The sequence below is a fragment of the Dermacentor variabilis genome, chromosome 4 (genome assembly GCF_050947875.1).
Source record: "Dermacentor variabilis isolate Ectoservices chromosome 4, ASM5094787v1, whole genome shotgun sequence".
In the NCBI taxonomy this organism is placed as follows: Eukaryota; Metazoa; Arthropoda; class Arachnida; order Ixodida; family Ixodidae; genus Dermacentor; species Dermacentor variabilis.
In genome coordinates, this window is record NC_134571.1 from 210203331 (window position 1) to 210218102 (window position 14772).

The following is a 14772-nucleotide window of genomic DNA, read 5'->3' on the forward strand; positions in this document are numbered from 1 at the left end:
TGCTTTTTTGGCCTATATCTGTGTATCGAATTTTCGCTATATCGCACTATTTTCCGATCCCCGTCGAATTCGATATATCCGGGTTCGACTGTATTTGCAAATTGAATATCTAATAATCCATTTCAGGAATATTTAACTTTTCAATTATCGGTACCTTCGGTGAATGACCCAGCTGTGGTCGGTGCCTTGACGCACGCAGCATTCCCACGACCCGCAATCTCTATCGGCCAAGGTTCCACCAGGTCGACGATACTGATTGAAACGATTAACACTACGCGAACAGAGGGAACAACAAAAGCTGCACATGTGGAAAGCACAGAAGCATGTGTGAAGATCGGGCTGACTAGCCACCAGAAGGCATGCTGATTGCATCAAATACGCAAATTTATATTTTGCACATGCAGATTTTCGCAGTTCGGAGCTTTCTACCCAACCCACATGTGCATGAACAGGCCAACTTGCATGCATGCTCACGGTAGTTGCCGGCTGATCAACCATGCATCCCAATTCTGTTTCAACGGCTGTCAGTGTAACTGTATGCGCAATTTCGCAACCAATAGAGCCACCCATAGGAACATATTAGTGACAAGCTTTCCCCGACGGTTGGTGGCTCGTTATCACCTACGCCGGCGGCAAAGTTTCATCACAGCCACACCATTGGCCACACCATTGGACACACCATCTGTCTAGCCTATTAGGCCTAATTGGAGATGTGTTGTCAGGTGTCAGTGGCTAAAGTAATAGTTACTAAATTAATGCAGATCTATTCACATTGGTCGCGTGACCCTTGGAAAGCCAACGGACCGCCTCGCCAATGAAAGTGAGTGCAATGGATGACTGTTGCGTGTTCGCGGCCACGATCCTTGTGAAATAGTGCACCCAGTGGCCCCTCTTTCCGAACACCATTCGTAGGTTCACAACAGTTTCTTTTTGTAGTTTCAAGTGACCCGTCGCAAAAATAGCTTTGTATTTGCATGGCAGGTCCAAAAATATCATGTGACAGCACGCTGACTCCTGGCTGCAGACACATATACGTGTGCAGCAGATGGATGCAGGCAGAGAAAAAAGGGGGGGGGGGGTTGGGAGGGAAGGGGATATCGTGTGAACGTGCTGTGGGCCTCCCAATGTAAGAACTCTTTACCATCAGCAACGACCGTGGCCGATGACTGCGCAGAGAGCAGTGTTGAGAGTCGCGATGCGCATTCACTGCTTTTGTCTGTCGTGCAATTTGGCTTTAACAAGCTGATAACCCACAGAAATCGCCTGCCATAAAGGTGAAAAAGTCGTCCTGTTTTCTAGAAGGTAACTCAAAAGCAGGACTTTCTACTAGAAGATTGCCATTAAGCATAGTATGGCCCACTATTGAACTGGAAACTCCATTGGTGTTTGGGACAACACTGTTATTTCTTCAGCTTCAGAGGAAAAAAAGCACTTGATTCTATTTTACAGTAGCAGTAAACATTATTTAGAAAAAAAATTGTGCCGCAGACATTCTGTCGATAAAAAGCTTTTCTGCAGACTTTCGTGTACGAACTGAATTATCAATGCTGGCATACTGATTTGGCATTTTCTTTAGTAAGAGTAGAGCATACTATACATCTGAATTCATAAGTACCTAAGTTACTGATAGGTAGCAAGATTATTGTCAAGCATGAATTACAAACAGCAAACTGACTGTGTTCTTAGATTTTTCTAAAACATTTAATCATGTTGCTCATTGTCGCTATTCTAGAAATTATCTGCACTCCGACTGGATTCATTAACTTTATCTTGGCTCCGAAACTTTCTGTCCGTGCAGCAGCAGTTCACTCTCATTAATAATTGCTCATCGCTTCCTTCTGACATTATTTCTGGCGTATCCTTGCAAGGCGGTGTCGTTGGTCCTCTTATTTCCTTAATTTATATTAATGACCTTGCACAAAATGTTTTATCGCAGATCAGGCTTTTTGCAGACAATTGTGTTGTATAGTGTACTATAACAACATCCGATAACCATTTATTATTACAGAATGACCTTAACCTTGTCAGTTTCTGGGGCTGTACATGGCAGATGACCCTGAACTCAAACAAATGCAAAGTTATGTCCTTCTCGCAAAAAGATTCTAACTGTTGCTTTTCTTGCGTCATAAATAACACCATTGTCCCTCTGACATCATCATATAAGTACCTTGGCATTGAACTTGCAACAAATATTTCCTGGAGTACACACATAACAGCTACCTGTGCAAAAGCCGCAAAAACTCTGGGTTATCTCTGACGGAACATGCGTATATCCCCTGCTGTCAGACTTTTGTTCACCCACAATTGGAATTTGCTTCATCAGCATCGTCTCCACGTCAAAATTATTCCGTTTGTATGCTAGAATCTATTCAAAATAGAGCAGTGCACTTCATTACAAGTAACTACGACAGAACCTGCATTGTAACGAAAATTAAAGCAGATATTTTGCTCCAGCCACTTGAAACTCGTCACACAATATGTCTTTTTCTTATGAACGTTCATGGTAATCGATCTCATGTGTTGCCTCTTGAAGCACCAGTGCGCATGTCATGTCGCCTTAACAGTAGCCATAGTTTCATGCACACCTTTGGCAATACACTGTCATTTAATGCATCAGCACCATAACATCAGTGTCATAACAGTATGAAGCAGTCTTTCTGATAACATTATGTGCTTAACAATTTGTGACACGTTTCATGAAAAAATGCAAAGCTTCTTTAAGTAACATTGTATACAAATGTTCTTGACCTGCTTTCTTCCCCTGTTTTTCATACTTGTAATATTTTATTTTTTTGTGTGTGTGTTTGAGTGTATTATTGTGATTACGCTGTCTAAAGCTTACCCTGGCCAAACATTTTTGAGCTTCGTTTTCCTTATCTTGTGTGCCTGTATTAATATTTATATTGATTACTCCTGCACAAACACTTACTTATTCCCACTTATTCAGTGCCCTTAAATGGGCCTGTAAGATACTTTAAATTAATAAATAAATCATGTGATTAACCTGCGGAGCAAGTACAGCACTTTTTTTTTGCACAAAATTCGGAAGCATAAAAGTTTGTGTTAAGTTTTCTGATATTCAGTTTGATATTCTGCCTTCTTTTTTTTCGCTTGATTCCATTTGATATTCGATTTGAAATCTGCTATTTCGTATTCGCACACACCCTTTTTTAGTTTCTTAATTTGTAATCCCTTTTCGCAACCGTGTTTTCTTCACACTTCTTGCAGTTTTCATGTCTCACCACACTACTGTATTTCCTTATACTTTGCCGTGATGTTTTCCTGTGTCATTGTTTTGCTTTTTATGCCTCCCTCGTCTTACCCAATGCTCCAGATTGGGCCTGTAAGGTACTTTGAAATAAATAAATAAATGTTTTAAGCATGGAAATGTTTTCCGATCCTTCGAATGGGGAAGTATAAATTTCATTGTTATTGTCTTTATTTTTATTTTTTTCAGCTCCTTTGGTGGCTCCAGCGTAGCAGTCAGGCCAAGTCGCCAGGGCTCTTCTTCCAGCCCCTGGAGCCACTGCCAACGCACTGCTCCCCTCCTGAGCATGTTGTCTGCCAGCCACTGCCAGAGCCAAAGCTTGTCGCTGCTGAGCAGGCAAGGCCCAGCATTGAAAGACAGGTGGCGCCGGTTTCCATCGAACAGGAGGCGCCCCCTGTTGTCAACTACACGGCACCCATTGACATCAGCTGTCCTAACCGGAGACCAGGCTTGTAAGTGAGAGGGACATCAATCATAAACATTTTAACCAAATAAACAATTGATGAATCATTAATCTTTGATTATGAGACCCCTTGTGTAATATTGTCACATGGTTGTGCAGTGGTGCAAGTGATCAGGGAAACCGAGCAACTCGAGATTGTGCGGATAACTATTTATCAGATAAACTTGTGCCCGCTAAGTTCAGCAGAAGCGACAAGCATGTTTCTTCAACAAATGAAATGATGCGATTTATATTTGGTCACCTATTTAATGGGATGTCACGGCAGGTTCTAGATGAACTGATAATTATTGTGGCAGCTCTAGAAGTTGCATCATTTGCAGCAACAATTGTTCGTGAGAAAATCCATGTAAATGATAAATTCTACGTTAGGTGATGTATGTAACTTATTTTGCTCATTGCATAGACACCAGGCACATGCATATGATGCGCATGCACATTGTTAAATTGAAACGTTAGAAAAAGATAACTTTTATTATTCACAGAAATAATTACATGATCTTCAATGAAGCAAACGTAAGAAAACTAAAAATTTTTTTATTGCATCATTTATTAATTGAGGTTCAGTATGTCAGCCTTTGACAGTACGACTGTACAGTAGACTTCCAATAATTTGGCTCCGGTTAATTCAATTTTTCGGTTAATTTGATCTTGACCGAAGGACGGCTGGCACCCATGCATATTTATGGGCACAAACTTTCGTTTCTAAAATTGGTCTCTGCCAGATAATTTGAGCTTGACCAGTCAGCATGCATGCGCCTGACCCCTATGGTGACTGCAGTAGTAACCTTTTTAGTAGCAACATCTGTCCCGGTGGTGCCTAGTGGACAGTGAATGCATTGAACACACATCATTTCTCATCGAAAACTTGTATTTTCGGCCCGCGCTAGGAAGATTTTTAAGCGATATAGCCGGAGCTCACAATGTCTGATTACGGTATTTATTTGACTGTAGCGCACACCTTTCATTCTTTTTCAAAGAAAATTGAGCTGAAAATTGGCTGTGCAGTGCCAATAGAGCACTAAATCAAAACTGCCTTCGCAATGGCCGTATGCTTTACCGCATAACACTTGTGTATTACGGTGGAGCTAATCTTTAAACCATGTAGCGAGATTGACTTTAGAAAACTGGCCACCTTTGTGCAACAGTTTTAACGCGATAGCGTTAAGGAGCTCGTGTCGCAGAAAAGCCGGTGTCGTCGGTGTCGGCGTCCGCGGCGTTGGCCGTGAGCGATAAATCACGGCAGGCACTTCATAAATAAAAAGCAACTTCCAAGATGGGCTGGGTGGGAATCGAACCAGGGTCTCCGGAGTGTGAGACGGAGACATTACCACTGAGCCATGAGTTCGATGCTTCAAAGCGGTACAAAAGCGCCTCTAGTGAACGCGGTGTTGCCTTCGAAACGAGCTGTTTCTAAGGCTCAGGCGTGCGTCGCTTGCTCAGGCGCACATTTCGTTGTCGCGCCGAACGCTGCGTTGCTCGACGCTCACCGCGTCCGATGCGGGGCGCGTAGTCGCTGCGCCGTAGCCCATTGTCTTACACCCCTTGGCGGGTCGACGGGAACGCTGTCGCGTTCCACTCTTGAAGGCGAAGCTTAAGCGTCCTCCAATTTTTTTTTTTGTTCAGTACATCGCACAACTGCGATCGTATGATACGTTTTCTGGCTACTAGATCCCGTATAAACAAGGAAAGGCGCTAGGCACACGCGATTGAGAACAGTAGCCACCCACTGCATCAGCTTCCTCAGTATTCACATGCCGTCTCACATGAAGTTGACTTTAGAAAACTGGCCATCTTTGCACAACAGTTTTTGTTGCTAAAGAACAGGTGCACATTAGATTTCTGCTTCATTTAGGAGCTCTAATGTGATTCCTACACTGTTTTTCTACTTTGGATACATATAAAGTGTGTGCACATTTGATTTTGGGGCATGTTATATGTTAGAATGTTACTGCCAAATGAATCAGGGGTGTGTTTTGGCGGTTCTTTTTTATTTTTGCACCTGGTTTAATTTGATTTGCCCAATAATTTAATCGATTCCTGTGGTCCCATCTGGGTCGAAATAATGGAATTTGACTGTGCAAGGAAATTACAACTAAAACGTTCTCATATTACTCAATAATTTAAACATGGAATCAATGAGTAACTTATACAGTTAAATCTAGGTTTATTGAAGCACCCTAAATTGGAAATTGCATTAAATAAATTTTGTTCAATTAGGGCTTTTTTGTTGTAACGGTATAAACATACACACTCCTATGACAGTCTAGTTGGGTATGCTGCCGTGACTGAAACTGTTTTCACCAGACATGCATGTTAATTACCCGAATGAAAAATTCCGGACTCTACCTGTGTAAGGCTGGTGAGCTATGCAGAAGTGATCAAAGTAGTACTGCCGTTGTAGGCTTCCAATTTTTCAAGTGAAGTTTTCTTTGCCTTATTGTCCCACTTGTCCCACAAGTAGAACAAGAAGGCGAGGAGTCAGCAAGGGAAAATTGAATGACAGAGAAGCGAGGAAGGGGGCGACAGAAGCAGCCAGGTGTGAAGGAAAAAGTGAAGTGAGCGAAATGGTACCAAAGCCTGCATTGAGTGTGCAATGGATGAAAAGCCCGAAGGAAGCATCCAGTAGAACAAAAACACCTTCATTATGCCGCAAAGTATGGTGTAGAAGCTAGGCATTTGCCCGCTTGCAAACACGAAGCGGAATGACGACTAGTGGCAGCCATGAGAAGCGAGGAGGATAATAATGGTGCATAGCAACCATCGGTCATAAAAGTAATAAATTCGAGGGGTTCACATGTTGAACATTTCTCATTATGTCTTGTATTTCTTAAAGCATGCACCACTTCTTGCCATTGTACCAAGTAAAGAACGCCGTGAACAAGAACAGACTCTGTTCTTGCTGCAGTGCCCCAGTTTGTTTGGTACATCGCTTGCAGTCCCGACGTGATTCCCGTGCACATGTGTGAAATTGCCCTAGTTGAAGTCGCATCACTTGTTATGAATGCCCACACTGATCGTGGAACAGATGTACAGTGCCAAAGAACAATAGACACGTGTGCCACCCATGTCGCATTTAATACACTAAAACCTTGTTATAGTTGAAGGGGGAACTAAAATTATGTTGTTAAATTCATTATTGCATGCGCTGCAGTATGAACCTCTGTGGGGAATGTACGGGGTATTTCACTTCTTTAAATACATTTTCATTATTACTATGTTTTATTATAATGAGCTTTGACCGTATGTTTAATGTGCATTTGTGCTGTGAAAACTATGCCATGCCAACATTGAAGCACTTGCGGGAAACTGTTTAAACCCTGATCGCCATTTGTTGGCAGTGAGTCAACCAGGCAAACTTGGCTCAATTTGGCCACAGTTGCTGGGTTGCAGCACATTGAGTCTCTTCTCAGCCATGCATTGCAGGCCGCCACAGCAAGTGCGTGGACACTGTTCACACTGCATTGCATATTGCACGTCACTAACTTGTGGGTCTTTCTCAAGTAGACCACCCAAGTGTGCATGCAATGTGTGATGACGTTGCTAAATCTGAACTGCTGTGCAAGTCGAGAAAATGAAGGGGAAAAGGGGGGGGGGGGAGTAGCAGTTTGAATTTGGTTTGAGCCGCTCGTGGTTTTGTGCATTAGAGGCAAAAATGTGTGCACACAATTCAGGTTTATCCTTTGCAGCCTTTGCAAAAACCAACTGCAATGAAATTTTGGTCCGTGCGAAAAGCCTAATTTCAGATGGTGTAGATATAGCAGCCTCCATGCAAATGTGAGTGGATACATGACCCAGAATGCTGATGAGAATGAGCATGGCTTTTTAGCATGATCTCCGAGATTATCATATTTGCTTGAATCTAACATGCATTTTTTTTTTTCACACTATAACTGGTCCAAAAATCATGTGCGCATTAGAATCAAGCGCAACCCTACATCTGCGTTTCCATATTGCCATCGGCATTTCAAAATGGCCGCCTCGTACGCTCTTTGAGCCTAGCTGCCTTAGCTTGGGCTTTCGTTGGTCTACCATCTGTCAACCTGTTTTCTGCATTTGCTCTATCAGCATGGAAGTGCCGACTGCGGAGACGCATCGAGTTCATCTTAATCCTGCGTTGAAAAGAAAAGTTATTGTGTGTGTGGAGACGGATGGAAATATGGTCACATCACGGGCATTCAGAGTTCCCAAGACTTGCATGCGGGACTGGCATAAACAGGAGAGGCGTTCTACTCCAGTGGGTGCTGAGTGGGGTGCAGCCGTGCGCACTGTATCTTGGAAGCAATCTGCGATAGGAACACGGCCTACGCATTTAGGCTCACCAAGGCCCGATAGCTTCGTATGTGCTGTGTTCTCATCGCTTATTTCACATTGAAGTGAGAGGCACCTGCTGCTCATTTCAGCATTTTGATAGCGAGCTTCTGCAGTCATTGAGTGTGAAGTGTTCATGTTTGCTTGCGCTCACATGGAACCATCCTTGATAATTTAGTTAGTAAGCGAATGTTTACAAGTTTATATGGCTGATAAAACTGCTGTCCTTACTTCGTATAGCTGTCTACTAATTTGCTGTCGCAATGGGTGCTTCACCTGTTGGGCTAAACTGCAACTTTCTTTATTCATTGCAACTTAAGTGCATTGGGAGTAAACTTTTGTTTCTGCAAATGAGAGCATGTCTGTATGAAAGCATGAGGTGAACGATACTGTAAAGAGCTTTTTTTTATATATAGTCCCGGAAGATAGGTGGGCGTTACAATCGATGTTTTCTTTTTTATTTCCCCCTTCTCTTTTTGTTCATGGGAAAGGGGTGAGCGTTACAATCAGGGACGCATTAGAATCGAGTAAATATGATGGTTGGTATCCGTGGCATGCATAAAATTTGTTGCATATCCACTTACTGCCAAGGGCACTATATTGTCTGCTCATGTGCTAATTAGAGGCTGTTAGTAAGAAAATTATATAATTTTATTGTATAGCCTTGCAGCTTTGCCGAGATTGTTTCCAAAGTATATGATGGTACTACTTTTAAGGTGTAAGCTTTTATTATGCAAAATAGAAGTGAGGCGTGCAGACAGGACACAAGAGTAGAGAAGTAGACAACACAAACGCCAATGAAGCTTAGAATGACAGAAAGCTGAGCTAGTTGGTAAGGATTCATTATGCAAAATAGAAGTGAGGCGTGCAGACAGGACACAAGAGTAGAGAAGTAGAGAAGTGGCGTTCGTGTTGTCTACTTCTCTACTCTTGTGTCCTGTCTACACGCCTCACTTCTATTTTGCATAATGAATCCTTACCAACTAGCTCAGCTTTCTATCGTTCCATGCTTCATGGCGTTCGTGTTGTCTACTTCTCTACTCTTGTGTCCTGTCTGCACGCCTCACTTCTATTTTGCATAATGAATCCTTACCAACTAGCTCAGCTTTCTGTCGTTCTAAGCTTCATGGCGTTCGTGTTGTCTACTTCTCTACTCGTGTGTCCTGTCTGCATGCCTCACTTCTATTTTGCATAATGAATCCTTACCATCTAGCTCGGCTTTCTGTCGTGTAAGCTTTCTTTGGCGAGTACCCCAGCCCAGTCACCCGAAAAGCGTAATGCCTTGTATCTGCACAAACATACATAATTTGCAAAGTTAAAACATTTAATTGTTGTAATAGTGTAAAGGTAGATGATTGGTAGCTTTATAATCAATAAGGAACAAGTTCCACTAAAGAAAATGAAGAGCATACAGTCGAACCCACTTATAAGTATATTGAAGTACATACCACGAAAATTCCATTGTTATAACCGGGTTGCACAAAAAAATAAAAATAGGGGGATAGCAGAGCTGTTGTGAGAAAACTATAATGGTGGGAAGGCCAGTGCCCCTCCCCACCACCTTCCTCCATCCAGTTGCTGATTGTGGTCACTCGTTGAACTGCTTCCTGGGCACTCCGATTGCGTGTAACAAGGTGCGGCTGTCGGCATTAAAGAATGGAACTGCTATAACAACTGCAAAGAGGGGGTCACAAGTGGCAAGTGACATGCGAGCTCCGCTGAGGCATCGCTTTGGTGGCCCCAAGAAAGGTCTTTTAAAGAATGCGAGAAGGTTGCTGCGACTACCTGTCAGCTTGTGAAATCCAGCAGAAACGCTGAGGTGAAATCACTACAAGCATCTCGCCACGTGCTTCCCACTGGCTTGCACCCGAAAACCCTATGTCTGTCAGCCTTGCACGTTTTACGCAAAGCTTGCCTACATCCTTCTCCAAGGCATCCAGGTGCTCCACGTAGTGCAACAGAAGGTTCCTCGCAAAAACAAAGCATCGGAGGGACTGATTCACCTGCCGAGCCTCCTATGAGGACAACGTTGAGGCCACCGTTACTAGATTACCTCTTTCAGTTTGCAAACTCCGCCGGGATGCGGCGGCAAATGTGGCCCCCTTCGGTTCCCGCTCGCGAGATGGCGCTTCAGACACCATTGGCCCGGTCGCATCATCGTTACGGAGCCTGCACGCTGCGTTCAATGTAATTTATGCAGTTAGTTATGTGTAATGGGAGTCATTTTCGAGATAGTGAGCAAACGTTATTTCCACTTCGCTACTAGAATATTGTTTGAGCCATTAGAGCGATGCCACCCGGCAGAGGTGCTACTGAGATGCCTGAACCTAGCTACTGCTGCGCGGGACTCCTATCTATTGAGCTGTCAGGATCCATCGGTGTACTGTTCTTTTTAATTCAGTTTTGCGTAAAATCACATGTTAGCAGTGAGCCACGTAAAATAGGTATCTGATGCCGCCGAAAATACTGAAACCTAAAGCTTAGAACCACCCTTTGGTTCCAGAACACTTAATGCTAGGAAACGCGTTTATGAAATGCAAGATACTGAACTATTTCAGTGAAAGCTTGCCGTTCGTACGGCTATAAAATGCGAAAAATGACGAGAACAAAAGCCAAATTGAAAACAATTTATTGAATCAATGCAATAAAAATCAACTGGGAACCATTTTCCAAGAGCCAGAGTTACAAGAGACGCGCTTTTTTGTTTGCTATAGCCAGCTTTTCCTTGCTTTGTAACCGATGGTTAAAATCTCTGGAGAAAAAGTGCATCCTTGTCACAATGACAAAGTTCAATATCTGGCATGTGATCTGCGCAGCCCAAGCGAGCAAGGCTGCACTTATCGAGCTGTTCTGGCACCTTCCAGAAGATGTTTTCGCAGGCACCAGCCTCATCTAATGTGACAGAAACTACATCATTTACAAGTTTCATCACCCTCAACAACTTAGCTGTAGGATTTTTCATGCAGCCTTCCTTGAAACTTCTATAAGCCGTCAGATATGCATCACGGCAAACAACGGGCACTGGACTGCTTATGTCTTCTAAGCACAGAAGGCATGATGTGTGCTTTTCAAATTTGTGCACAACATATCCACTCAAGTAATAGACAATAGCATCGTCCACTTCCCCTTTGAAGTAGGAGTGATCGTCGTCCTGCTCTCCAGGGTTCCTGGCTGTTTCTGACGTCATCTCCAGTAGCTTTTCTTCTATGCGTTCATGCAAGGACGCATGTTTGGCGCGGTAAAACTCCCTCGTCCTCCTCAGTGTGTCCTGTACGCTGACAAGCACATTCCCTGGCACACCTTGCACACTCCCACGCAAAGCAGTTTTTATCGGTGTGTACAAACTCAGAAGGGGGAATATTTGAGTGAAATTGACCACAGTAGGGTGAGATTCATCCCCTCCGAAGGAACGGACAAGTCCGAAGTGGCGCTGGAAAAGATACATGGTTTGTTAGGCCACGAGCAACTTCATCACTTCAACACTCATAAAGCAGCACCGATCACATTATCACCTCAAGGGGGTCCTGGTTCAACTTTGCCATCAAAACATAGTGTGCACCCTGATCCAGTAAGAACTCGACGATGTCAAGCGTTGACAACAAAGTAACACGCAAGGACTCCGTGGTAAGTTGAGACGCAAAGAGCTTGAGACCTTTCTCCACAGCGTTCTTTTCTGTGACATTCAACATTTCCAAGAAGTCTTTGATGACCTGAAAGAATGAGGTAAAATGTCAGTAAATAAGCATCAACATGCATGAAAAGGTACTTTGGCTTGCCTGTATTTCCTTTGAGTGCCTATTAATGCCTCTTTCAGGTAGCTTTATGTTCAAAGCATCAAACAGGTCATTAAGTAATTTGGTGAATGCTTCTGTTCCCCCAGAACCCATCATGCCTTCAGCACCGGCTTCTCTGTATATGCGGATGCCAATAGCTGTTCCACGGCTGAATAGCTGAAAAAAAGTGCATTTATAAATTAGTTAAAAAATAACCAAAAATACTAAGCGTTGTATTTCAAGGTACCTGTGCAGCAAGTCGAACGCTCATCTTCTGGAGGTTGTCCGGGGCAACATGTGCTCTAGTCAGTTTTGGCACAACTCTCGTATGGTTGCTCTTTTCGGATTCATACAGCGCAACATAATGTGCAAAGTTGATCTGATGATCTGCAGCCTGAAAGAACCAAACAGTTTTCTGAGCTCCATTGCAACTAAGTGCACATATTTCTTCTTACCATTCCATAGGTGTGCTTTTTCAAATGATTTCTGATGCATTTGACTATGCGTGGAACATCACAGATAAAGAAGATCTTCTGTGAAGGCTCCCAGGGGTGCTCGATGCTGTTGCATGGCGATATCAATCATGTTTCCTGATATTCCCAGGTTCGTCCACATTGAGCGGTTATTACCTGCTCCATCACTTACGACAACAAGCACTGAAGCATTATGCTTGTGAAGCTGCAGCACAGCACTTAACAGGAGCTGTGCAAGGATCCGTCCAGGTGCCGCACCTCTTGTGGCAAAAGATGCTATGGGTTGAACCCAGTTCTCAGAAAGCGGAACAAACATCAACACCAATTCTTGGTCAGCAAGTTGGTCGGTGGTGGCATTTGTCACATCGCCATAATCAACAAAGCCATCCATCTTGTATGAGGTTTTGCTGAAAGCAACAGATTGCTTGAGCTTTACCTCATCGAGCAATAGAACACCACACCTTCTGAGGCGGCTCTTCTCATGAAAATGCTCTCGGATACTCTTTAGCGATACCTCATTGAAACCGTACCTGCAAGGAATGCCACTAATAATCTGACGAAGGCGTGCTCTTGTAGGAAGCAGCAGAAGCTGCATATCAGATAAGTTTGTAAGCTTTTGGGCTTGAAATCTGCAGCAGAAGGCATGTCATTAACCACTCTTCTGTGTACCGCCTCCCATTTTTCGATTTTGCCTTTGCTGCCTGAAAAGCAGTCCTGAAAGCGAGCTGCTGTTTATCTGGAAGAATGTCAAGTGCACGTTCCACTCTCTCTTCTGTAACATTCTGAAGTTTTTTTTTCATGGTGGTTACTTCTTTCTTCATCTTTTCTCTCTGCATAGTTGCTCTTGATGCCTTTCGACGCAGGGACTTCACTTTAGTGCTCCTTCCTATATTTCAACCTGTTGCTTGTCTTGCGACGCCGTGAAAAGAGCTTGTGCAAACTCTGGCATTCGTGGCACGTTGCAGTTAGACACAGAATTGTGCATGATTTGCGATGCCATGTTTCACCATTTTTAATGGCCACAGCTGATAACAAGACACAAGGGTAATTATCACCAGGGCAACCTTCACAAAAATTCAGCCTTTCAATACATGAAAGTAGCAACTTTAGGTCATCACATGATTTCAGTTTAATGCTCGCATCAGAAGCATACACAGCCGATTGCACACGTTGCCCCTTGGCACTGACAGAGGCGGTCATGTCTCTCGACACTAACACAGCCCTGTCGATTGCTGGAAGGTCTTCTCTCATTACCAGCTTGTACACCACGATTGTAGTGCCAACCACCTCAAGTAACCAACCCTGCAACCGTTGGCCTGCTGCTGCCATGCCACACAACTCATTGAAAAGCTGTATGTTGTTCTCCTGCACAACATTGCTGTCAATGTCACCGCTGCTTTCTCTAGAAACGCAGAAGTTCGACGTAGCAGCCTCTTTGTCGTTCTTTTTTTTGCCCTTCCTGATGCTTAGGCCGAGGCGGTGCACGCACGGTTGGAGCCTTGCGTTTTCGCGCTGGCTTCGACAAGTATTTAGGGCAATTGGGAAAAATGCGCGGCACGGCATCTTCCTTAAGAGCCCACTTGTCACGCGGTATGACAACTACGTCACCATGAACTTTGTGAATGAAGTCCTTCGCAATATCTTCCTCGTGAAAATGGAGTTTGCAAACGGCGCATGAGCTGGATAGCTCCTTATCCGATCTGGGTATAGACCGTCGCCACTGTTGAAGGCGGACCTCATCAGCGGGTGGCTTAAAGAAGTCTTTTTTCAGCCGTGGATTTCGTCGAATCGTAGCCACTTCGGCAACTAGTCACAAAGCAACAAGGCATGTTTTCTCAGATTCAGGACACGTCACAGCCAGGCACGATATATATGCACTTGCGATAATCAACGGTGATCAACCGTAGTCGCACATTACGTTGAGAAGCTGTTCTTGCCTTGATTTGAAGTGAGCAAGTCAAACTACTTCGCACGATCCACCCGCAAGACGCACAGCTCGGGCGCAAGGACGCCGCACGTGGTCGCGAATGTGACAACTTGCAGCGGGAGCACACGCCGCACGAGCTGCGTCGATAGATCTCGTTGGCACTCACAGGGATAGTGATCACTACACAACACAGTTGAAGGTAACGAAGAAACACTCGGCACGGGGTCAAGCCTGCGTTGACTCCGCCAGAGAAGTTGCAAAAAGACAGACGCACCGCCGACACTCGCCGAAACAGCCGTCGCCATCATCAGACCCAACGAGACCGGTCAAACAGAGACGAGCACGCCCTCGCTCGGCGGAACATCGAAGGGTGACACCTGCGGCGCCAGAGTTGGCAAACTGAAAGAGGTAATCTAGTAACGTTGGTTGAGGCAGCCTGCCCTACCGCTTCATTGTTGCCATCGTCGCTGTCAGTACCGATGCAGGCATGTTTGCAACAATCGCCTCCTTGGTTAGAACCACTTAGTTTCCAAATTATAGACACGCGCTTTCTTTTCACC

General features: G+C 44.2%; 1 protein-coding gene and 1 pseudogene across 4 annotated transcripts in view; one reads left to right on the forward strand and one right to left on the reverse strand.

Moving 5' to 3' along the window:
• Nucleotides 1-14772, forward strand: part of LOC142580091 (tyrosine-protein phosphatase non-receptor type 7-like) — a 166977-nt gene that overhangs the window by 52950 nt on the left and 99255 nt on the right. For all 4 annotated transcript variants that reach the window (XM_075690869.1, XM_075690871.1, XM_075690872.1 and 1 more), the window contains exon 4: nt 3458-3720. In XM_075690869.1, the coding sequence (XP_075546984.1) occupies nt 3458-3720 (263 nt within the window). The remainder of the gene's footprint in view (nt 1-3457; nt 3721-14772) is intronic.
• Nucleotides 10652-14114, reverse strand: LOC142578143 (uncharacterized; annotated as a pseudogene).